The following is a 24,761-nucleotide window of genomic DNA, read 5'->3' as shown; positions in this document are numbered from 1 at the left end:
AGTGAAGTTTGAAACTGAAATGAGAATCAAATGGTTGTTCGTTGTAACGAAGTTTTGGTGGCTCCTTATCAGATTTCTCAAACTTGATAAGTACATATATATATATATATATATATATATATATATATATATATATACACATATATATATATATATATATATATATATTGTCACACCCCCGAACCAGACGACGGAAACGTCCGAGGGCTCGCGTGACTTAAATTGAGTATCATCACAATGAAATAAATGAAACATAACAAAAACATCATCATGCATTAATACATTACAACGGACCGTGTTCACATCAAGTACATTGTCTAAATATTACATGTACATAGCATAAATTTTTAGAGAGTTTTCAAAACATAACATCCTAACACACTTGGTATTATTCTTCCGCTTATCTGTTACCTAAGAATACAAGTTATTTTGAAAATGTCAACATATGGAATGTTGGTGAGTTCATAAGCAGGGTTGTTATGAAAATGTTTTGTGCAGTTTATAAAACCCAGAAAATCTGATATTTTCTGAAAAGACAATTGTTTATACTAAAGTGTGAAGATCCATAGGTTTGTGGATGAATGATTTCAAAGCGTGTATAAACAAGAAGTTTGGCATTATAGTTATTGAAAAATACAAGTGAATGGTGTTGATTTCCTCGAAAAACCTGGTTTTTTCCGATAATATAATATGATTGTTTCGAATTATTATACCGTCACAACGAATGATTATGAATTCCCTTGATTACTCAGATAGCATTGGATTTATTATGTGGGTCGTTATAACCATGCATGATAATGACTAGTTCGTCTGTTTTGGCATTCTAGTGAACGCCGAAATTGATCTTAAGATTTTGTCACCCTAGACTGGCCGAGTCTAACTGTAGCGAATAGCTGAGGTGTGGGGGAATCACCCCCGTATAGATCTATACACAAACTCTCACTCTCCCTCCAGGAGACTTTGATTATAACTACAGACTACGACCGACACTTAAAGGTGTCGTCCGTTATTACCCACTTAATCCAAACGAATTTGATTACTATTGATTAACGACATGTATTTGTTTACTTGAATTGAAGGTAAGCCTAACAAACGAGGAGAAGAGGATTACGAGATCCTACTAATTACATATGTTATTTAAGGTTGTTGGGTATACGAAGGACGCGTTGGCCCATTTCACGTATGATTTATTTGGACCTTACTAGCAATGCTAATGGGACACCGAGGCCCAATAGCACGTAAAAGCCATTGAGGGTCCCTTAAGCATATAATTGGGTCGCAGGAGGCCCAAAAGACATGTATTATTATTGTTAGGCCCAAAAGTCATGCTAATGGGTCACGAAGGCCCAATAGACATGATTAGAATCTTTCAAGCCCAACAACTTAAATATTTACTTGTTTTAGGTATATCATAATTGTCGGAAGGTCTGATTGTTCAATTGTTAAATCGCAAAGGCATAAAGTTTGTCGATTGTTTATAACGATATTTGAAAATATATATGTATTTTTCATTCTGTTTTCATAAGTTATAATTTGGTATTTTTGACCCAAATATCTTAATAATATAATAATTGACTCAAAAATATTGGTTTGACATATTCATCCCTTCTTTAATAAAAATGACAATCTTAGTCCCTTTTTATAAAAAAAATGACATTTTAGGCCCTTAAACTATTTTCTTGACATTTTTGGCCCATAGACTTATTTAAATCATGTTTTTAGCCCAAAATTTACATTTTGGCAGTTTCAGCCCCTTTAGTAAAGGATTTTCATTTAAAGTCCAAACTTTTCGCAACTTTTACAATTTTGACCCAAAATCCAAAAACTTTGCATTTTTTTATCCTTTTTGGAAAAAAGGTTCATTTTAACCCCTAAAATAGATTTATTTACCCTTTTACCCACTGTTTTGAGAAATTTACCATTTCAAGCCCTTAAAACACATTTTTTCGCAATTTTGGGCCTATGGGCCGAAAAGCCCAAAAATTTGGCCCATTAGGCTACAATTTACATTTCTAGTCCTTTGAAGAGAATAATATTCATAAAAACATCTATTTTAACTGTTTTGACCCTTTTGGTCCTTATGAAAACCGTGAATGACAATCTTTAACTCAACTTTTGTTTATTTGACAAATATAGCCCAAAAATGAGTTTTATGTTGTAATATGGTTATTATAACCTTAGAGGGTAATTTTTCTTGACTTGGTTAATGTAATATATCTTAGATCACATATATTTTCCTCCTTGAGCTATAGATCTCGATATTTCTTTCCTTTTTGGCACATATTTACCACATAAACACATGAAATCACACATAACATACACATACACATAGATCTACACATTTTACTTGTATTCTCCCCCATAAAACTTGTGAAAATCGAAAATAGAGGGGTATGAACTCACCTTTGCTTGTTTTCGGTTTGAAGAAAGAAATGGAAGAGTTTGATGTTGTTTTCGGCCCTAGAAAGCTTCTTGAGAAGACTTTGGCTTAGATAGGTTCTAATAAGCATGATCATGAACTTTCATGAGTTAGAAGGAGATTTATAAAAGATTCAAGAAGCTAAACCATGGATCTAAGCATCAACTTACCTAGGATGATGATTTTTGTGGAAGAACCTCCTTGAAATGTTCCAAGATCTCGAAAATTTTGATGGAGGAATAAGAGTGTTCTTGAGAGAGTTTGGGATGAGAGTTTGAAGATGTGCGTGTGTGTTTGGTGATCCTTGGCCGAGAGTAGAAGAAGGAGAAGATAGAGAGAGGGTGAGGTGACCATTATAGATGCATGTTGGTCCATGCATGGGTACATGGTGTGCAATAAGGAGGTGACACCTCCCAAAGTCAACCCTCCCCATTTTTACATCTTTCTTTTTTTTGTTTCCTACTTGGGCTGAGAGAGGGAGAGAAAGAGAGAGAGAGAGAGAGAGAGAGAGAGAGAGGAGAAAGAATTTGGGCCTTTAATGCTTGAGTCCATAATATGGGTCCAATTTGATGGTTTTTAGCCCATTGGGCCTTTTAGAGTAATTCACAACCCAATATACATCAAGGGGTGAGTTTTATGGCCCATTAGGGCTAATTAGATTTGTTATGGCCCAATAAGGCCCATTTAGATAAACTAGCCCATTTTAGGCTTATAAGGCCCAAAAAGATTAAGTTTTATGAAAGTGGGTCCAATTAGGGCCCATTTAAGATTTCTTAGCCCAACATAGTTAAATTGGAAGTTTATTGGTCCATTAGGCCCAATAAAAAAATCCTAGTCCAAAATGGACTTGAACCGGAATTTTTAGGGTTTCCAACCTTTTGTTGACTATTTGAATATTCGTATAGAGTATTTGATGGAATTTTGTTGTCATTGAATAAGTACCATTCATGTTTTCAAGTTTTAGTTACAATGTTATCCTTGTTAAGGGTTTTACAAAGCATCAAAATCTGGGCTTAATCAAAGGTCACTTAGGAGGAGATTAATAAGGATTCTTGAGAAGATGTGAATAGATGAAGCCTCACTGAACCGAAGAGTTGCTTGTTTTGATGTATTGAAGAATGTATGAAGACCGGAGAAAAAGACATAGTGAAGAGTTGCTGGCAGTTTGTTGTTTTGTATGACCGTAAAGTTACAACAATGGTAAGCTTTTGCTGGCATTGAGTGTTTGGTTGTAAGTGTCAGTTTAGGCGTGACAAGCATGGCCGCCTATCCTTATCCTACTTTTTGTATAGACCAATTCAAGACATGTACTCTTTGCTTCTATAAATAAATGATCTTGTTGATCGATAGAAGTGTCTCCGATTTTATCTTCCTTGTAATTTTCTCAATATTAAAATACAAGTCTCCTTATCTTCATTATCTTATACTTTGTTGTTCATTAATTACTAACTTGTGTTTGCATTCAAACCATGATTCAACAAGTATCTTTAAACTTGTTTACGTTTATTGTATTTTGTTGTTATATTTCCTTCTTAATTCCACAATCTTATTATTGTTAAGGTAACTAAAGATCTATGAAATTAACTTAATCTTACGCACCCTAATCTCTTATGCATAAGATCTTATCTCAACATCTTTCATAAATGGTCCATATGGTTAGGAAAAGACGATTTTATCGTCACATGTCACACATATATTCAGACTTCACATATAAAAATAAATGATGTTAGTCACAAGGATGATCCATTAAAAATTTTCAAACCATATTGACCATCTTTTATATTAAAAATTAGCACGGATTATACTTTATATTTTCAAAAACAATAGGAACATTTAGGAAGATTTGTTTTTTTTATTAATATTGATAAAATAGGTGTACACCATTATTCCATGTATATTAATTCCAATCCATGTCAGCCTAAAAAAAACCTATCAAACCGGCAATAACATGTAAGAGTGGTCCTAATGGAAATTTTGTTAAAAAATTGTTGGCTGCTAGAAAAAAATTTAAATATATTTGTTTAAAAAAAAAAGAAAAAACAATATATAACGAATTATATGTAAATTATCCACTAAATAAAGCTGGACCGAAAAGACACATCTTGACAAATACTTTTTTTCAGAAATCCAAACAACTAATACCAGAAACAGAAAATAATCTTTTTGCATCTATAGAAGACCATGCATACTTCAGAAGGGATAACATTTCGTACCATATAGTGCCCGTCATAATACTGCTTTATCTTCAGTGTTTTTGGAGCGTCATGCCAAGTTGTTATAAAACAATGCATGTTAAAAAATTCAATAGCTACAGCAAAATATTTAATGTGAAACTTTTAACTAAACCAACTGATACAACTTTCTATTGTGACCCAATAAAACGTCAAGTCAAAATGATCGGCATAAAAAAATTCACAACTTGGGTTGCTTTATTTGATAAATGAATAATATAGTGATAAAATACAAAACGATCAAAATATAATGGTTTTTATATAATTTACCAAATATTTAAACACACCGAAAAGAATAAAAATCAACATCTAGAAATCTAAAAAACAATCCCAAAAATTAAAGATACCATAAAACATTCTACCAAAATCACAAAAACAAGTCTAGGTATATCAAGAATCTATAAATTCAAAGTCTCATTATACGGTTCCAAAACCCAAAAAAAAAAAAAAAAAAAAAAAAAAAAAAAAAAAAAAGGTAAAAATCCAAGTTAAATCCAAATCCAAACACATCCCATCCAAATCTTCATCAAAAAAACACCAATCCAATTCCCATCCTCCCACAACCTCAAAATTTGGCTTCCAATATCTATACAATCAACGAACCCCATAAAACACTTGACTTGATCATCCATCCAACCACTCATCATCATATTATTTACTTCAAAATCTGGGCTTAATCAAAGGTCTTGATTTGAATTTGGCATCGAAGACTGATCGCCATTCGGTGAGGCTGCATGCGCAGGATCTGAACTGCTGGTGCTTGTTTCGCCAGGTGTCGATTCGGTTAAAGTGAGGTTCTGTAAAGAAGCTTCTAGAAGTGGGCCTTTTGCGTATTTTTGCCAATCTCTGCGACTTCTAATGTTTTCACCCTGAAATGTAATAAACCAATTGTCCGAGAGTTTTGTATAGAAATGTCCATTAGTATCATATACCCTGAATTATTCAATTGTTGTCCCAAAAAGTCTCCTTTTTTACATTTTTTGTTCTTATTTGGGGCTTTTGTAACATTTTTTAGCCCCTATTATAAGAGGGTATTACATTTTGGTCCCTGGATATTCTTGATTTTTTTAATTTTGGAAACAAAAAGCTTTTTTTTAATCTGGTTCTTATATGAGTTTGGGTCCCTGTTTTAATTAAAAAATAACATGTGGACAAGATTTGCGAAAATCAACAATGCCTTGAGGAGGACCAAAAACAGTTTTTGTAATTGGAACAGGGGCCAAAAATGTTAAAAGAATAAATTTGGGACCAAAATTGTAAAAATCAGCTATAATCAGAGACTAAAAATGTAGTAATAAACTAATAATAATATATCGGTATCTATTTAAAAATGGATATATTAGGGTATATACAAATACTGAAAAATCACTTGTACTTCCATTTAATCAAAATATGTAATTAAACCATTTTTCTCTCTTAAGTAAATTATAGTTTGCTACGTGAATATAACTGATTTTTGCAACATTGGTTTTAAAACATTTTCTTGCAAATTTGGTCCTTATTTGAGGTTTTTTTTTAACGTTTTTGGTCCCTATTCATAGTTAAATTACTATTTATGGTCTACAAGTATAACTGATTTTTGCAATTTTTGTTCCAAAAGTAGTCATTTTACCACTTAAAAAATCTCAAAAGAAAAGCCCAAAGTTTGACCTTTATATCAACTTAGCTAATGAAGTATTATTTTTTTAGCGATTTAGCCACTGAGTGAACTATTATATGATAATCATAATGAGTAATAGTCCATTTAACTAAAATGATAAAATGATGGAAGTACATTGAGCTTTTTTGTAATTTACTTTTTTCAGAACTTTGTAAACAAGAAAATTGGTTTTTTTGTGGTTAAAAAGTATAATGGTTTAATCAATAAAAAGATAGTCAAGTGGATAAATTGATAAAAAGGTGAAAATACAAGTACTGATCTGTATAATGCCCTAAATATCTAAATAATATAACAATAAGTATATGATTTATTTGTATAATTTTACTAATTAATCGATATAAGTATATGATTTAGACATGCATATAGAAAGTACCTGAACTTCAATAACAGTAGAGTCTCTCAAGGAATTTAAGATTAGTTGAATATCGCTTGTTAAACTTTGAACCTGAAAAATCACACACACACACACACACAAAAAAAAAAAAAAAAAAAAAAAAAAAAAAAAAAAAACTGTGGATTAAATTGAGAAAGTGATACATGAAGTTTTTTACAAGGTTAATTTTTAAACATAAAGTTATTGGAAGAAGCTCAGATCATATATTGACAATATATCAATTCAACATGAACAACTCCCTGTCATTACAGAAAAACACATCAAAAATATTTACCAATTAGAACAAAAGTATAAAACATTTACAAATAACAAGCAGAAATACACACACATAACAAGTGAAGTTTAAAAAAAAAATCAAAAGTTAATAGTTTATATGTTTTGTTAATTATAGTACATACAATATACATAATTTTTCAAATTATTTTACGATATAACATAAATAAAATAAATTTAATTTACTTCAAAAGCACATTTAAAAACAACAACATCAGTATTTAAACAGGAGGTTAAAACAGTCATTTAGTAGACAGTTCATCCAGTTAAAAAAACACTCGTTATGTATACACTAACAAACATATCATTTTCCATTCAATTACTTTTATGACTTACTCCATAATAAATAAATAATTAATTACTTACCCTTCGAAATCCAGCTATTAAACTGAGTGACACCCAACCTTCTTCATCCATGTTTGACTTCAAATAATCATCTTTCTTCAAATTTTCTTCACTGTGGTAAATAAAAATTGCATGAAAACCAAGTTACAAGTGAGTGAACAAAGTATGATGTTTAAAATAGAACAATTATAATATATTATATATAGTTTAATGAAGTTAAAATACCTGAAATAATATTCAATCTGTTGTAGGATCTTAACAGGTAAAGGTGTATCCACAAGAGGGATAAACATAGGAGGTGGAGGAGCACGAGGGAGAATAGGTGCATTCCTGTAAGCCTCTGTAGGTAGTGAGGACACATACACAAATGGTGCTGCCATTTCTGCAAAATTTATAAATATTTATTCATAAAAGAATTTTTCAAGATATATATATATATATATATATATATATATATATGTAAATACAGCATATAGCTTTAACATTATTTTATTACAATGAATGAGACTATATGTACATAAATCTGAAAGGGTTGTATTACAATGTTCATTCATTCCATGATAAAATTAAAGTGTTTGGATGTGCATTTTGAAAGTGATTAATTCATGATGAACAATTAAAAAGTATTAATTAAAACTGTAATAAAACATGGAGCAAAGAGAGATTCTATTTTGATGTAATTGTAAAACTTGAAGTTGTAAAAACCACTTTTGGCAATATTAGGGTTTGGATGCTAATTATTTATTAAAGTGATAAAAAAGGATTTACAAGTAAATTTATTTAATCTTTAATCACAAGTTCCATTGCATCTAGCATTAAAATTAATTATTCAAAGAGTTATATGCAAAACGGGGATGTCATGTTACAAAATGACCACTTTATGGAAAACTATAACACGCTGAAATCAGTTTACATGGTCCCCACTGTGTGATCATTTTTTCATTTGTCATTTCATGAAACTATTTCTCAGCATAAGATCAATTTTGTGAAATAAGAACAATGTGGAAAAAGAGAAACAAATTTGCAAATTATTAGAAAAAAAAAAAAGTGGTCAAGATTCATTGAAATGGTCAGCAAAGAAATTTGACAAATGAAAGTAATTTCTCAAAGCCCAATTTGGAAAACAAGTGGTTATTTTTTGAAACTTTTTTTCAAAAGGGGGTTATTTTGTGACAAGTTACCTCTCATTTTGGTGATTACAGTTGTTAATCCTTATTTTACATATAACCAGAAGTAGAGCATGCAACTTGAAGTTGTAATAATCACACTTATAAAATGTGCATAACAATATGAACTCACCATAACCCATGGGGGTTCCATATGGTCTTATAGGCTGGGGAGCAATAAAAGGAGCAGGACCCAGGTGAGCTTGTTGCATATAACCCCTAGGAGGAGGTGGAGGTGGTGGAGCCATTGGAGGTTGTATAGCAGCATGATTTTGAGGACCCCTCCAATCACGATCATGGTGATCTCGCCTACCTCCATGGCCATTGTTAAGAAAAGGTCCTCCATCACCACGAGGACGAGGGCCAAAGTTATTCCTCCTCCTATTTGATGAATGATGATCATTCATGGCATTTGAGTGACCCATAGGTCTTGGAGCAAAACTGTTGCCATTATAGGGTGATTGATCCCTTACTGAAGTATCCAACACAGCTGGTACATAACCACGATATGACATGTCATAAAGAGGAAAACGTGGCATTGGTGGTGGTGTTGGTGGTTGTGGTGGAGGAGGTGGTGGTGGTCGATTGTAGCCACCCCCTGAACTTCCACCTCGTTTCATTGACCTTTGCCGGACAGGGTTGACATGGTTTTGATTAGCATGATGGCTTGCATTAGGTCTAACAGGTCTCTGCGGCTGTTGTGAAATTACAGGTGCCTGTAGAAAAGCAATAACGATAAACAATCATGAACTCGAACAAAATGTGAGCAACTATTTTTTTTCCCTGAATTTGGAATTATTAGTATTGATTGCGACGAAAATAGCAGTTTCACACCGAATATGTATGTGATTTTATAAGTAAAAAATCAAGCAACATAATCGAACCTGAGAGACAGTGACGGATCCATCAGATGTATGTTTAGATGTCTCCGACGTGAAAGACGTCGATTTCGGTAACGCTCGAGTCAATTCCGAGAGCGCTGGCCAGGAAGCAGCGCCCATCACAGGCGTACTACTCCCCTCAACGACGCCGTTTGGCGAGGGTTTGTTCCAAGCCGACTTCTTTAAACCACTCGCATTGCCGTTACTACTACCCTCAGACGCCTCCAGAAGCGTTTCCACAGCCGCCGCCTGCTGCGGCTCCGTTACCGTCAACTGATCAGAAACCACAAGGTTTTGCTCCGGCAAAACAGACGATTGCGATGCAGACGGCGAACGCGGAGCAACCGGGTCCGGCTCACCACCTCCACGAACGACTTGAGCCCACGGCGATGGTAAACAGTTCCGCTGTGAATAACTGTTAGCACCGCTGCCGCTAGTTCCTTCCGCGGAAGGGGACGAATCGGACGTCATTCTGTTTGTAGATTTTTGATCAAATTGCAACAATGAGGGTCGGTTGGATTGAAGAGAAGATGGAATTTGAAGAAACTTTACATTAATCTAATTAGGGTTTGCAAAAGTGAGTGATCGAGCCGTCGTCGACTGCTACAGCCACCACAAGGGAATGATCGGAAAGTGAACGCGAAAGGGAGGGGTTTGCCCAGGGCTTTGGGAATCTATAAACTATAAGGCCCATTCATTCTTCTTACTGGGCTTTTTACAAATCTCATTTGCCTCTATAACAATACCACTATATTGTATGGAAACATTTTTCGGAAACAAAGTGGTATTTTGGGAATGAGAAAATCAAATAAATTAATTTCATTCTTAATTGTTCACTAGACTTTAATATCTAAGAAACTATCAACATCATTCATAAGTCATAATGAATGAATTTTGCTTGATGATGTTGTATTTGTAGACTAGTACGTTGATTTTTTTAAAGATAATGTGTAAATAGTAAGAGTGGACCCTTAAATATATATTTTGATATGTAAGCAAAAATTATTTAATATTATGATAAGATTTGACGTTGAATAGGCAAGTCATAGCTAATTATATTAGTGACTAGGATTTAAACCGGAAAAATTGTTTATTTGTAAATAACCAACAATGGTAAACAGTGACTGACCTGTGACAAAATTCATTAATTCCAATGTGTTTTACGACAAGCTAATTCGTTCGTTAAGTTCCTCCCGAATTTCGTTGATGATATGTCATTGTTGGCCTTTAATGGCGAATTTCCAAGGGCATGTCCATTGTTGATTCTTATGTTTTTAGTAGCGTAAACAAAATTTTTGGCTCCCTTTATGATACATGTCATATGCGGTTGTATACCTTGCACCTCTTCAAATTCAACCTTGTGTATATGTATAAATTGGCTTGCTAGTCCATATATTAAAGATTTTAGAAAAATAGATTGTACTTTTATAAATAATATGTGCAAAAGGTTCTATTTTTATAATACTGTTGAGGTCTGAAAAAAAATATATATATCATCCCTGAAGTCATTAACCATGTGAATGCATTTATAATATCTCCATTTTTTTATGATATTATGGAATTAGATAAAAATATTCTTTGGATTTAAGTTTAACATCCGACATTATTGGATTTATATTGATCATTCAATGTTTAGTTAGCAAAAAAGAAAAAATGAACTGGTTTAAATAAAGGAAACATCGTCACATAACTAAATTAGCTTAAGCTAAATACAAGGTGCCATCAAAACTATTGTGAGAACGTAAAAGTAATCAACTAAACACATGATGTAATCTAAATTATTATAAGAACGTCAAAAATGATTATTTAGGGTTGATCAATTTGAACCTAACTATCAAAGACATTCTCTTAATCTTGTATATGTAGTAATATTTATCCATGATTTGTCTATTATAATTTAGGAATTTTCTAAATAAAGCAATATTATATTAGGTAGATTGTTATATTGATTAATGAGTAGGATATCGATTCATGGAAAAACATCTCAAGATCAGATTGCATGTTTCAACCATGATATGTGTTGGAATTTTGTAGTATAATAGTTATTTTAGGTATTCGGTTTTGTTATTTATTTAATATCTGCAATATATATATATATATATATATATATATATATATATATATATATTAAAAACGATGTTGTTTATGTAATTTTTTTTAAAAAGTTTACTATAAATGACTAATAATATATTGTTTTATATGTATTTGGAGTTGTTTTTTTGTTAAAATGGCAAAATAATAATTTGCTCATTTATTAGATTTGTTCATCATTCTTATGAGACAACATTTAGACTTCTTAAATGGTTCTTCTCTTAATAACATTGTACTAAATTATTCAGTTTTATCCAACCAACCACTTACTTTGTTGTACCACTAATACCTTACAAAATGTTGTCAAATCGGTTTGAAAAAGAGGTACAATATAGAAAACATGTTTTACATCAATAACAAGATGAATGATTACATATGAATACTTTTTTCCGATCTTTTTTCTAGTTATAATCATTTCTTCCTTGAAGAATACAAGTAACATCTTGTACAATATAAGCTTTAAATTTTTGGCATTGCCACACACATTTGAGTGTACATGAGTTTCCTTGTTTTGGTAGGAAAACTCGTTATTCTCCTATATTTAAATATTTTCAAAACATAATTGTCTAGAGCAAAAAGGAATGGAGTGCTTCCTTATAGAGAACATGCATACCGCTCCTTGAAATCCTAAAACTTAAACCTTTGAATAAAAATATTTAGAATTGTACTCGACTTGAGTAAGTTTGACCGAGTCTCCAATTTGAAGAAACGATGTTTGAAAACGTTTTTGTCACACCATCTGTTGTTGTAACGATGAACGAAAGAGACTGGTCGTTCAAATACGAATGTGATTACCAATTAGACCCCCAAATGCTTGACATGGACGTCCAACCGGTTCTCGACCCCTTCACCTGCACGGATTGAAGTGACCCGGCCCCACCAAGAATTGTAATCAAAACAAGCTCAAAATAGTCTCTCCCGTTCATGGTAAACCGAACTCCACCATGTCTCTTACATGGTACCCTAATGTTAATGCATTTATAATATTTTCATTTTTTTTACGATATTATCGTTAGATAAAAATATTTTTTTGGATTTAAGTTAAAAATACCAACTTTATTGGATTTATGTTGATCATTCAATGTTTAGTTTGCGAAAAGGAAAAAATGAAAGGGTTGAAATAAAGGAAACATCTTAAATAACTAATTGAGCTTAAGCTAAATACAAGGTGCCATCAAAATTATTATGAAAACGTAAAAATAATCAACTAAACACATGATGTCATCGAAATTATTGTAATAACGTAAAAAATGATTATGTAGCGTTGATCAATTTGAACCTAATTATCAAAGGCATTCTCTTAATCTTGTACATTTACTAATATTTATCCATGATTAGTCTACTATCATTTTGGAATTTTTTAAATAAAGCAATATCATATTCAGAAGATCGTTATATTGATTAATAAGCAGGATATCGGTTCATGGGGAAATATCTCAATATCATATTGCATGTATTCAACCATGATATGTGTTGGAATTTTGTAGTATGATAGTTATTTGAGGTATTCAGTTTTGTTATTTATTTAATATCTGTAAGATTATATATATATAATTAAAAGCGATGTTATTTATTTAATTTATTGTCAAAAAGTTTACAATATGTTTTATATGTATTTGGAGTTGTTTATTGTTAAAAGGGCAAAATAATAATTTGCTCATTTAGTAGATTTGTTACGAAACAACATTTAGACCTCTTAAATGGTTCTTCTCTTAATAACTCAACACTAAATTATTCGGTTTTATCCAAACAATCTCTTACTTTGTTGTACCACTAATACCTTACAAAATGTTATCAAAGCGGTTTAAAAAAGAAGGTACAATATAGAAAACAACATGTTTTACATCGATGACAAGATGAATGATTACATATGAATACTTTTTCCGATCTTTTTTTCTAGTGATAATCATTTTTTCCTTGAAGAATACGTGTAACATCTCGTACAATATAAGTTTTAAATTTTTGGCATTGCCACACACATTTGAGTGTACATGAGTTTCCTTGTTTTTGTAGGAAAACTCATTATTCTCCTATATTTAAATATCTTCGTAACATAATTTTCTAGAGAAAAAATGAATGGATTGCTTCCTTATAGAGAACATGCATACCGCTCCTTGAAATCCTAAAACTTAAACCTTCAGATAAATATATTTAAAACTGTATTCGACTTGAGTAAGTTTGACCGAATCTCCAGTTTGCAGGAACGATATTTGAAAAAGTTTTTGTCACACCATCTGTTGTTGTGACCATGAACGAAAGAGATTGGCCGTTCAAATACGAATTTGATTGCCAATTAGACCCCCAATTGCTTGACATGGATGTCCAACCGGTTCTCGACCCCTTCACCCGCACCGATTGAATCGACCCGGCCCCACCAAGATTTGTAATCAAAACAAGCTCAAAATAATCTCTCCCGTTCAAGGTAAACCGAACTCCACCATGTCTCTTACATGGTACCCTAAAAACCACAACACAAAACACAAATAAAAACATAAATTTTCTCATGCCCATGTTCATAGACAATTTTACTATATTTTTGAAAAAGAAACATATTAGTTTATATTATATTTTGTTTATAATCGCAGACCTCACGAGAGTATACTATTTACAATCTTCAATTTTGATTTATTAAAAGAATTGTATAATTGCAAGTTGCATGCAAATGCAACATGTTTCTTTTACTATTCTATGTAACGCATTCAATAAATCTTAGCAATTAAATCTTGTGATGATAATAATTTTTTGCAATCTTAACTACTTACAAAATTTAAGAAAACAACAAAAAAAAAAAGTGTAACAAATGTCAAAAATTATATGTTAAACCTATTTGACCTATTACTCGATATGTTTTGTTTGACAGTATAATCAATCACCGATTCATACAATAAAAAACACGAGAAAAAAATACCTTTGAAAGATAACAGGAATGATTCCACCTTTGTAGATTCCAATTTTCTCCCAAGCAGGCTGAGCCATATCGAAATGCTGGAGGGGTGGGTTACACCACCCTCCAGCATTATTCGGTAGCGCATAATTCGGTGGGCAAAAGTTCGTTGCAGTAATAGTAACCGAGCCCTTCTTGCACCACCTTGAGTCAGCCTTTCGGTCGCATACAATCTTGTAGCATTGGCCACACGCTTTGCCCTTGTTGAAAAGAGATGTACTCAATGCAGCAGTTCTTGTACCATATCCGGCTAAGTGCAAGTCACCATAGCCACATGCTCCACCTGCAACCAAGGGAATACAATCAACATTTGTGCTTCATGGATTCTACAATATGCATTAGTGACGAAAAAACTCTACACAATGGGTGTAAATTCAGGATTTTTAACTAGGGTTTGTACTATTAAGAGTAGAAGAAATGCATTATCGTACGATTATGAACTTGAACTTAATGATATTCATTTATAGTTGCTTCATGTGAAAAGTGAGACGCATTTTACAATGTAGTACTACTTTTTACAAAGGTGTAAATGCTTATATATATGCAATAATATTTCAAGTTTTTACTATTTCTTGAAACACATTTTTGTTAATATATGCAAGAGAAAATTGGTGACTAACAGAAAGACAAATGATAAGAACACATTACCCATTGTTCCTGAAGCATCGCTGCCTCCATAAAATGTGGCATGACCTTTACTCCACCCTGAAGCAGTCAAGGCATCAATGTCAACAAGAAGGTAACAGAAAATATATAACAACAAAATGTTGGTTTTTGCCATTTTTAGTTTGCAAACAAAGTGAAGAAAAATGTGAGGAATGAAGAAGTTTGAGAGAAAATGTATGACATTTAAGGATTTACAAGATCGCGATTGGGAAGATGGTAAATTAATGACAAGTGTATCATCTATGGAACATCTTCACATGTAACCATAGTGTAGAATAATTTATTTTTAGATTATAAATATCATTAAAATTATTTTGATGAAATGTTGGGATCCTGTCATAGATTTGAATCTTGAAACAAAATCAATAAACTTCTAAGAAAATAAAGGGATCATTGCATAATAATTTTTTTTGTCATATACAACAATTTATGTCTTAGAAGATTATACAATCTGGATATTGTAAAACCATCAAGAGTATAAATTGTTGTATATAAGGAAAAGTTATTATGGATCACCTCGGCTAAGAAAATCATGCTAAAAATACCTATTGAAGTTGATAACAAATTAGGCGTTGTAGAATTTGAAAAAGATAATTTAAAATAATAGTTTTTAAATTTGAAATATAAAATAAGTAAAAGAGCTCGGTGAAAGTTAGTACATATTTATATTGAGAATGGCGGAGCTAGGATGAAAGTTAATTGTTGTCCATATGAAACTAAAAATTAGTTAATATAACAAAACACCAATTGAATTTTCTCTTGTAAATAAATCAAATCCATGGAAAAAAAAAAATCAAACCTACTTAAAAGATTACTATTCAAATGCAAGAGAGAAGAGAAACCAATTGAAAATATCAACTATAGAAACACACTTGATGCAATAAAAACTAAACAAAAAACGCAATGTAAATTTGTTTACAGTCTATGGAAACAATTTATACATTAAGTCATTGCTAAATTGCTAATAGCCTTTTATTGCTATTTCAGTTGATTTGAAATTAATTAAACCTTTAAGGCTGAAACGTGCAAAAATCCTCAAAATCTTTGGTTGAATTTATTAATATTAATGCATATGCTTTTTGAGGTGCCATAACTTCCCTGTCTAAGTTCTATTATTTGATACATGTACTAATTTAAGATTTAATAAATTATAAAATATAAAGTACATATTTTAGTCTTATGTATGGTGAAACGAGTTTAGTAACAAGTCAAAAATGTTAAAAACAAATTTTGGTACGGATTAGAACATTAGGCCGCGGTTTGATTGATACATAGTACATTATTGTCTCCTACTTATAAATACACAATACGATAAACTTGATAAGGAAAAGTATATTATTACAATATTTTAACTCTATTGGAAAGTGATTTAAAAATGTTATATTTTATTAAATATTGAAGAATTTGCATCTATTTTAAACTTTCGATGACATCATACAAAAAGCCATGATAGATGTCTTTGTGTAAAAAAAAATAGATTTACGAATAGAATATAGGTTTTTTAATTAGTTTGAGTTACTCGTTATAAAAAAAATGATATAAATACATATAGATGTTTGTTGTCGATTAATAGAAGGCAAAATATAGGTTTTTTAATTAGTTTGAGTTACTCGTTATAAAAAAAAATGATATAAATACATATAGATGTTTGTTGTCGATTAATGGAAAGCAAACTTAGATGTTTGGTGTCGATTAATAGAAGGTAAACTTAAATTATGTATTTACTATGGCTAAGGGTGCCGACTATCATCTCATTTTACTATTTTCCAGTCAATTCATCATCAAGTCATTTCCTCCTATTTTTCCTCACCCCTCCTTGATAAAAAAACGACCACTTATTATTTTTTAAATTAATAAAAATACATATTGCTTGGCTTCCTTATACTTCTTGCATTAAAAAAATATACTGCTTAACTTGGGAAGATGTAAGAGAGGAGACGCTTGAGTTTTGTATAATTGTATCCTACGGTAATAGGCACCATACAAGGACATGTGGGTGTGGCGGTGTGGCCCCACCCACCACAGTCCCAGGTGGGCATACCGCAAGGTGCAATTGTGGTACATCCACCAACCTAATATCTTATCCGGGTTGCTTATGAGATACAAGAGAGAGATATGAGTTGTTGCTCAAAGTGAAAGCAAAAATGATGTATATATGTTGTAGTAGATTAAAGTGTGCAATGCTTTTAATGTTTGTACGATTTTTCCTATACTTGACTTACTTTTAGATAACTTATCTTTTATGTTATCAATTTGTCTTGATAGTGATAGTGATCAATTTGTTGATGGTGATGAAATAATTCAAATCAATTAATTCATAAGCAAATAAGTTAAACTTATCTTCTTTTTACTCTAATATACCATAAATATTTTGGGGTTTAATTTGACTTGGAAGATCTAAAATTTGTTAAATTTAATTATATAAAGATGACATTTTAATTTGACTATGCATATGAGAAATAAAAATTATATGTACCAATAATATCTTAATTTAATATTATTGAGGAATCTCTTCATATTCATAGCATCCACCTTAAGCATGGATTTTCATAGATATGCAAAGATATGGACATTATAAATTTATATCCTTTTTGGATTATATTTATAATTAGATTTTCTACTACAAAGATAAAACTTTAATATTGATTATAATAATTATTTTTTTTCTTAAACGACTTAGTTCACAAATTCACTAAGTTCATAAATTACATATTTCGTCCTAAATAAATTTTGAACCTATTGGGTTTGATAATAGAAAAAGGCTAAGATAATTAGGATTTTTTATCTATTTCAATAATAAACCAAAAAATAACCTCTCCCTATATATATAAGGATGGCAACGGGGCGGGTTTGGGACAGGTTTTGGTAATCCCGCCCCCGTCCCTGAATATGAAAATCGATCCCATCACCGACTCGATTCCCAACGGGTACCCATTTACCAAACACTATCGGGTCTGCAGGTATCCCAACGGGGTAATGGGGATCCTCATTTAACATTCAAATTAAGAATAATTTTAATGCAATGAGAATACAAAACCATTAGACTTATTGATACAAGAATTAATTCATATCCAAAATAATTTTGATAATTTACAAAACCATTAAGAGTAGACATATTTATTCTGATACATAAGTGGTTACTAGTGGCAAAAAAAAACAGTAAATACACTAGCATTCATAAACCTTAATATCACTATTACTCTAAATACTATGAATAAAGAAAATGTAAAAACACTAGCACTACAGATAAACAGAAAGCTATCTAAGATATTATTTTTAAATCGTTCACGACAAAGAAGATAACTCAAAGAAATATATATATATATATATATATATATATATATATATATATATATATATATATATATATATATATATATATGAACGGTTTCAGGTAATGGGTTTCGGTTTCGGTTTTGGTTTCGGGTAATCGGGACGGGTATTTTGTTTACCATCCCCATAACCAAACCCGCGAAAATTTTCTAAAAGCATACCAAACCCAATCCCGACCCCGATTAACCGACCCCAGACCCGACCCTAATATGTTGGTTTTCGGTTTTTACCATCGGGTTTGGTTTCTTTTGCCATCCCTATATATATATATATATATATATATATATATATATATATATATATATATATATATATATATATATATATATATAAGGTACATACAAGAAAGGCCTAGGAAAAATAGGAGAAAATAAGGAAAAGATAAGGACCCATATATGGTCAATATACGGTCTTCAATACTCTCTCTCAAGCTAGAGTATGGATGTTAATGTTCAACTTACCAAGAAGAAGATTAAGTTGATGAGCTCTCAATCCTTTCGTAAATAAATCTGCTATCTGCATCTTCGAAAAGATGGGAAGAACACTCACTTCCTCACTTTCAACTCTTTCATGAACGAAGTAGCAATCCATCTCTACGTGTTTGGTTCTTTGTGGAAAATCGGGTTGTTGGCGATGTGTATAAGTGTCTGGTTATCACAAAACAAAGGAGTTGGTCCATCAATGGTAACATCGAGTTCGCTTAGAAGCCAACACATCCATAAGAGCTCACTGACAATGGATGCCATTAAGCAATTGTAACATCCCGAAACTCAGGTAAGCTTTATAACCCTTCTACTTTTGCAAGTTGTCAAGATAAGTCCCTTAAGTTGAACATTGGACTTATGAGTACGTTGGGCGTAATTAGGTGTACGCCGCGCGTACTCGCGTGCTTATTTTGGACGCAGACTCACTTAGGTACGTTGGGCGTACTCAGGGTTACGCTGGGCGTAATGTGCCCAGATGCAAACCCTAATTATGGCTTGTGCACTATAAAAGGAATGTTAAGTCCTTTACCCCCAGCCACCATACTTCATTGAGTGAGGCCTAAGAGAGCAAAAAACCTGTTTTGAGCTTGTGTGTGTGTTCTTAAGCTTGAAGGTGCCTTCTTAAGGTGAAGAAGGAGAAGAGGAAGCCATTGTTGGAGCTAGAAGTTTGAGAGCAAAAGTAGATCCGAGTTCTATAGAGGTTGGAGCTCCTTTTTGAGGTAAAAAGCTCAAAGCTTTCCTTGTATTTCATGATTTTTGTTTATGGACCCATTTTTAGGGTTTTTGGTTCAAAGGTGGAGACTTTTTGTGCAAAGGATCTCCATAAGCTTAGATCTGGCCTTTCCCAATGTATTATGTGATGAAAGTTCATAAAAATCCAATCTTGGTCGTGGATGTTGAGTCATGCATGAGATATGGACTTAATATGGAAAGAGGAAAGGTGTTTTGAGGGTATAAGGGCCTTTACAGCCATGCAAAGGCTTAAAGGTTCCGAATTTATGGAATAAGAGGTTTTGAGGGAGTCAGATTTGGAAGTTGGAGAAGTGGCCTAACCGTTTAAGACCAAAATCCATAAAGAAGCTGAAATGGGACTTACGTTGGGCGTAATCCCAGTACGCGCAGCGTAAGGGGTCGCACACCCCGATTCTGTAAAGGCACCGGGTACGCCCAGTGTATATGTTTGGTACGCGCAGCGTAACCCGGAGGATTGACTTTTGTTGACTTTTAGGGTTTGGTCAACTTTAGTGTATTTAAGCCATGAGAGGGGTAAAATGGTCTTTTAGTCTCCTGAGAATGATAGGAAAGGAAGGAGTCTAGCCTTGGGGAAATGTATTAATGTGAAGTGTTTGTTATGATTAGGCGGAGGCTAGACCCGATTCATAGAGTTCGAGATTATTCGAGATACCGAGGTGAGTCTTCTCACTATACTGTACCTGGAAGGGTACCTATGTGTGACCAAAAGGTCTTGTATGATATGATGTATGTGCTATATGCAGTTATGTGATATGTATGTGCTATGTATGTTATGTATGATAAGGACTGAAAGGTTAAGATGACATTTATGTGTTATGTATGTTATGTATGCTAAGGACCGGAAGGTCAAGACGATATGGACCAGAAGGTCAAGAGGATACGGACCGGAAGGTCGATACGGGTAGGGCTGGAAGGTCTACTGGAGTGCGGGACGGAAGTCCCCTGAGACACCTGGATCGGAAGATCCCATAGAGTGTGGCATGGAAAGGCGTATGTGTGGTATGTGGTATTTTGGGGAACTCACTAAGCATTTATGCTTACAGTTTTGTGTTATGTGTTTCAGGTACTAGTGACGATCGCGGGAAGGCGCCGACTTGACTCGTACACACACTAATGGATTTGGATATGTTTTGATATTGGGATGTAATGTTATGGATTTATATGCGATACAAATGATATTTTTATAACTATTATGAATAAAAGTGTGTTTTAAATGTGAAAAATTGTTTTGAAAATTTACGTCATTACAGCAATATTCCGCCTCGGCAGACGAGCACAAAACGACAGACTATTTTTTCTTTTTCCACAAATTAGGAGCCCTCCCCTAAGAGAAGGACGTAACTGGTCCTAGACCGTTTAGAAAATGGGTAGCCAAGCCAGTTGGAATCACTATATGTTGTAAGATTGTATCCTCCACCATGAGGAAGAAGAATCCCTTGTCCAGGAGTGGCTTTAAGGTACTGTAAGACATGATGAGTTGCATCAAGGCAGGTTTGTCTGGAATCTGCAACAAATTGACTTAAAACATTCACAACATATGTGATCTCTGGGCGGGTAGCTTGTACATAGAGAAGCCGGCCAACCACTCTTCAATATTGACGACCATCAACCTTTGGTTCTGTATCTCCTTTATTGAGTTTTATGTTAGGATCGATGAGAAACGAGCTACGACAACACCCTTGAAAGCCACAATCTTTAAGGATATCAAGAATATACTTTCTTTTACTCAAAACCATGCCCTTTGAAGTACGTGTTACCTCTATACCAAGAAAGTAGTTGAGAGTCCCTAAATCTTTTATGTTGAATTGTCTATGCAAATCTGCCTTTACAGAGTCAATCTATTCTTTGCAATTTCCAATAATTATGATATCGTCTACATATATTAAAGTTGTAACGAAATTGTTGTTTTGATTGTAGATGAAAAGTGAGTAATCGACCTTGCACTGTTTAAAACCGAGATCAATGAGGGAGGCAGTGAATTTTTGCCACCAATTGTGGGATGCCTGTTTAAGCCAATAAAGAGACTTTCTTAATCAACAAACTATCGTTTCATTTTCTCTAGAATAACCTTCTGGAATCTTCATATAGACCTTTTCATTAAGGCCTCTGTGTAGGAAAGCATTACTAACATCGAGTTGATTAATGATCCAGTTTTTCTTGGTAGCTACAGCTAAAAGGATCCTAACCGTGACCAGATTTGCCACTGGAGCAAAAGTATCATGCTAATCAACTCCTTCTTGTTGCGTAAATCCCTTGCAACAAGTCAAGATTTGTATCGTTCAACTCCACCTTCGGGTTTGTATTTAACCTTGTACACCCATCTTGAGTCATGGCGCAGACCGAGTCTCCTTTTGCATAGCATCTTTCCATTTTTCATCCTGTATGGCTTGATTAAAATTCTTTGGTTCATCGCGGGATTCGATGGCCACTAAGAAGCTTTTGTGAGAACTAGAAAAATTATAATATGAGACAAAGTTAGAAATAAGATGTACCGTGGATGGGGTCTTGATTGGAAACATACTACAAATGGTCAATCGATGAGGGAAGGTCTACATGAAAGTCTTTCAGGTGAGTCGGCTGTGTTTTGATTCTTTTAACACGTTCCTGGGAAAAAATGGTTTCCTTATTGTTTTCGAAATGAGGTGTTGGGCTATTGGAGTCATGATCCAAGTCTTCTTGTATTTCATGTGATTCATTATATTCTTGCGATGGCCTATCTGTTTCTATAGGCCCATCATTTGTTTATTCATTGTTTTTATAGTCGGTATTTTTAGTGCTAATAGGATCTTCAATCTTTTTAAATAAATCCTCATGCAAAGGATTGGGAGCAACCTCCTTACAAGAGAAGACATCTTCACAACATTTGGTGGCTCTAGATATGATAATTTTCTTATATTCTAGGTCATAAATCTTGTAACCCTTTGTCCCGATTGGATAACCTAAGAAAATTTCAGGTCTACCTCTTGTCTCGAACTTGTCTCCACCGTTGTTAGTGTTCTGGTAGTACACAAGACATCTGCAAACTCTCATGAAGTCATAGTTCGGCTTTTCCTTATGAAGTAGCTCGAAAGGAGTTTTATCATTGATTACCTTGGATGGTAACCGGTTAATGATATGTGTTGTGGTCAAGACACATTCTCCCCATAATTGTTTTGGGAGCTTAGCCTCAAAGCGTACGGCCCTAGCTGTCTCAAGAAGGTGTTAATGCTTTCTTTCAACGACTCCGTTCTGTTGAGGCGTATGGATGCAAGTAGTTTCAAGTAAAATATTGTTTTCTTGGTAGAAAGACAACATTTATTTCGATGTAAATTCTCTCCCAATGTCACATCTAATTCTTTTAATATTTTTGCCAAATTGCGTTTGAACCATTTTGTGAAACGACCTTAAATGACTACTTGCTTCATGCTTAAACTTTAAAAGAAACAACCAGACAGATCTACTATAACCATCTATGATGGTCAAAAATATCATGCCCCGGTGGAGGAAGGTGTACAATATGCACCCCAAATATCACAATGCATTAAATCGAAACAATCCTTGGTTTTAGTAACACTACTCGAAAAAGTAGACTTGGTATGTTTAGCCCTTGAACAGGAATCACACATGTTATTTAGAACAATATTTTTAAGAAAACTAATCTTGTTGAGTTTCGTAGCAGAAACATGTCCTAATATTCTGTGTCACGTCTTATGTGTAACAGCCATAACCTTTCTCTCACTTCTGACCATGCCATCCAATAAAGACCCTTCTCGCGTAATCAAACCTCTCGTGGAAAGGTTCTGCATGACACAAAAATCTGGGAAGAATGAGATAATACATTGTAAACCGTTGGATAATTGTCCAACAGATAACATATTGCAATTAAATTTTGGGACATAAAGCACGTCTTTGATTTTAGTACCCCCTGTGAGGGTACATTCACATTTTCCTTTGACAGGAACTTTGATGCCATTAGCGATAGTAACAGGTGCTTCAAACTTGGCTTCAGTTCTGTTATGAAGACAATTCGGATTGTAAGTTATGTGTTATGTGGCTCCTGAGTCCACCACCCACTCATCATCATCTTCCTATTTACCTACGAAGTTCACAACACATGGTTTCTCACTTCTTTGGTTGTCATTATCTTGTTTGAAAGTCTTTAGGAACAACTCGTATTGCTCCTTTGAAAGTCCAGGGATAGGACGCGATTCGTTCTCTGTGTAAGCGACTTTGGTTCCATCACGTTTCGCCTGGTTTCTTGACTACCATTCGGGATAGCCAATCACTTTGAAGCATCCTTCTTTGTTGTGATCGTCCCTTCTACAAATAGTGCGGTTTTGCACGTCATTGCGTTTCCCGTCTCTTAAACTGCTTTTGTCTCGTTTCACAACATCTCGTCTTCTATTGTTTTACTTTCGGTTCTGGAAGGAGTCCTTGAAAGCGATGGCTTCACTCGCTGGTTTCCTGTCTAAGCAAATGGTTCTTTGTCTCTCATCCTCGGCCACCATATGAAAAGCATTGCTCAAAGTAGGAATTGGTTTGGTAGCCAAGATCTGTGTTTTGATTACTGTGAAGTCGTTATCTAGTCCCACGAGGAATTTGCAGAGCCTCTCCTTCTCCTTTGCTTCACTTAGTTGTTTCCCGATGTCACAATTGCACTTATCACAGATGCATTGGGGCGTAGGCATTACAGAACCAACTGCATCCCAGAGGTTGCGAAGTTTAGTGTAGTAAGCCGACATAGAGGTTCCAGATTGTTGTGTTGTGGTTAGGGAAAATTTTAACTCATAGGCTCTAGGAGCACTTTCTTTTCCAAATCTTTCAAGTAGGTCGGACCAGATGTCATAAGTCATTCCAACGTACTTCACGTTGCTTCTTATCTCCTTTTCCATGGCTGTTGTGAGCTACCCTTTGATCATAGCATCACAACGCATCCAAGGCATATAGTTGGGTGTTTCTTTGTCGGGTTTTTTGATTGTTCCATCAACAAATCCTACCTTGTTTTTGGCGAACAGGAAATTCATCGTCTCTTTAGACAAATCGTTGAGGAGATCATTTACGTGTAGTTGTTTTGGGTAGTCTAAGGCATGAACGTAATAGGGTGAGTTCATGTTGGGATCGTCTTCATCCTTGTTTCCACT

General features: G+C 33.6%; 3 protein-coding genes across 3 annotated transcripts; all 3 read right to left on the bottom strand.

The window, feature by feature from the left end:
* Positions 1-4,966: 4,966 nt before the first annotated feature.
* LOC145086057 (la-related protein 1C-like) lies at positions 4,967-10,038 on the bottom strand. Its single transcript, XM_079023779.1, has 6 exons — positions 9,373-10,038; positions 8,622-9,204; positions 7,548-7,704; positions 7,344-7,434; positions 6,684-6,755; positions 4,967-5,519 (listed from the first exon to the last, which is right to left on the bottom strand). The coding sequence occupies exons 1-6, from the start codon at positions 9,838-9,840 to the stop codon at positions 5,328-5,330; spliced, it is 1,563 nt and encodes a 520-aa protein (XP_078879905.1). The 5' UTR covers positions 9,841-10,038; the 3' UTR covers positions 4,967-5,327.
* Positions 10,039-13,284: 3,246 nt separating this feature from the next.
* Positions 13,285-15,282, bottom strand: LOC145086056 (expansin-A11-like). The gene is made up of 3 exons (XM_079023778.1): positions 15,053-15,282; positions 14,369-14,687; positions 13,285-13,918 (listed from the first exon to the last, which is right to left on the bottom strand). The coding sequence occupies exons 1-3, from the start codon at positions 15,183-15,185 to the stop codon at positions 13,612-13,614; spliced, it is 759 nt and encodes a 252-aa protein (XP_078879904.1). The 5' UTR covers positions 15,186-15,282; the 3' UTR covers positions 13,285-13,611.
* Positions 15,283-24,029: 8,747 nt separating this feature from the next.
* Positions 24,030-24,512, bottom strand: LOC145089056 (uncharacterized). The gene has a single exon (XM_079027554.1). It carries the CDS (start codon positions 24,510-24,512, stop codon positions 24,030-24,032), a length of 483 nt encoding a protein of 160 aa, XP_078883680.1.
* Positions 24,513-24,761: the final 249 nt, after the last annotated feature.

The sequence above is a fragment of the Lactuca serriola genome, chromosome 2 (genome assembly GCF_051521515.1).
Source record: "Lactuca serriola cultivar US96UC23 chromosome 2, Lser_US96UC23_V15, whole genome shotgun sequence".
Lineage (NCBI taxonomy): Eukaryota > Viridiplantae > Streptophyta > Magnoliopsida > Asterales > Asteraceae > Lactuca > Lactuca serriola.
The sequence above is the reverse complement of the archived record's forward strand: the minus strand, read 5'-3'. Positions and strand labels throughout refer to the sequence as shown.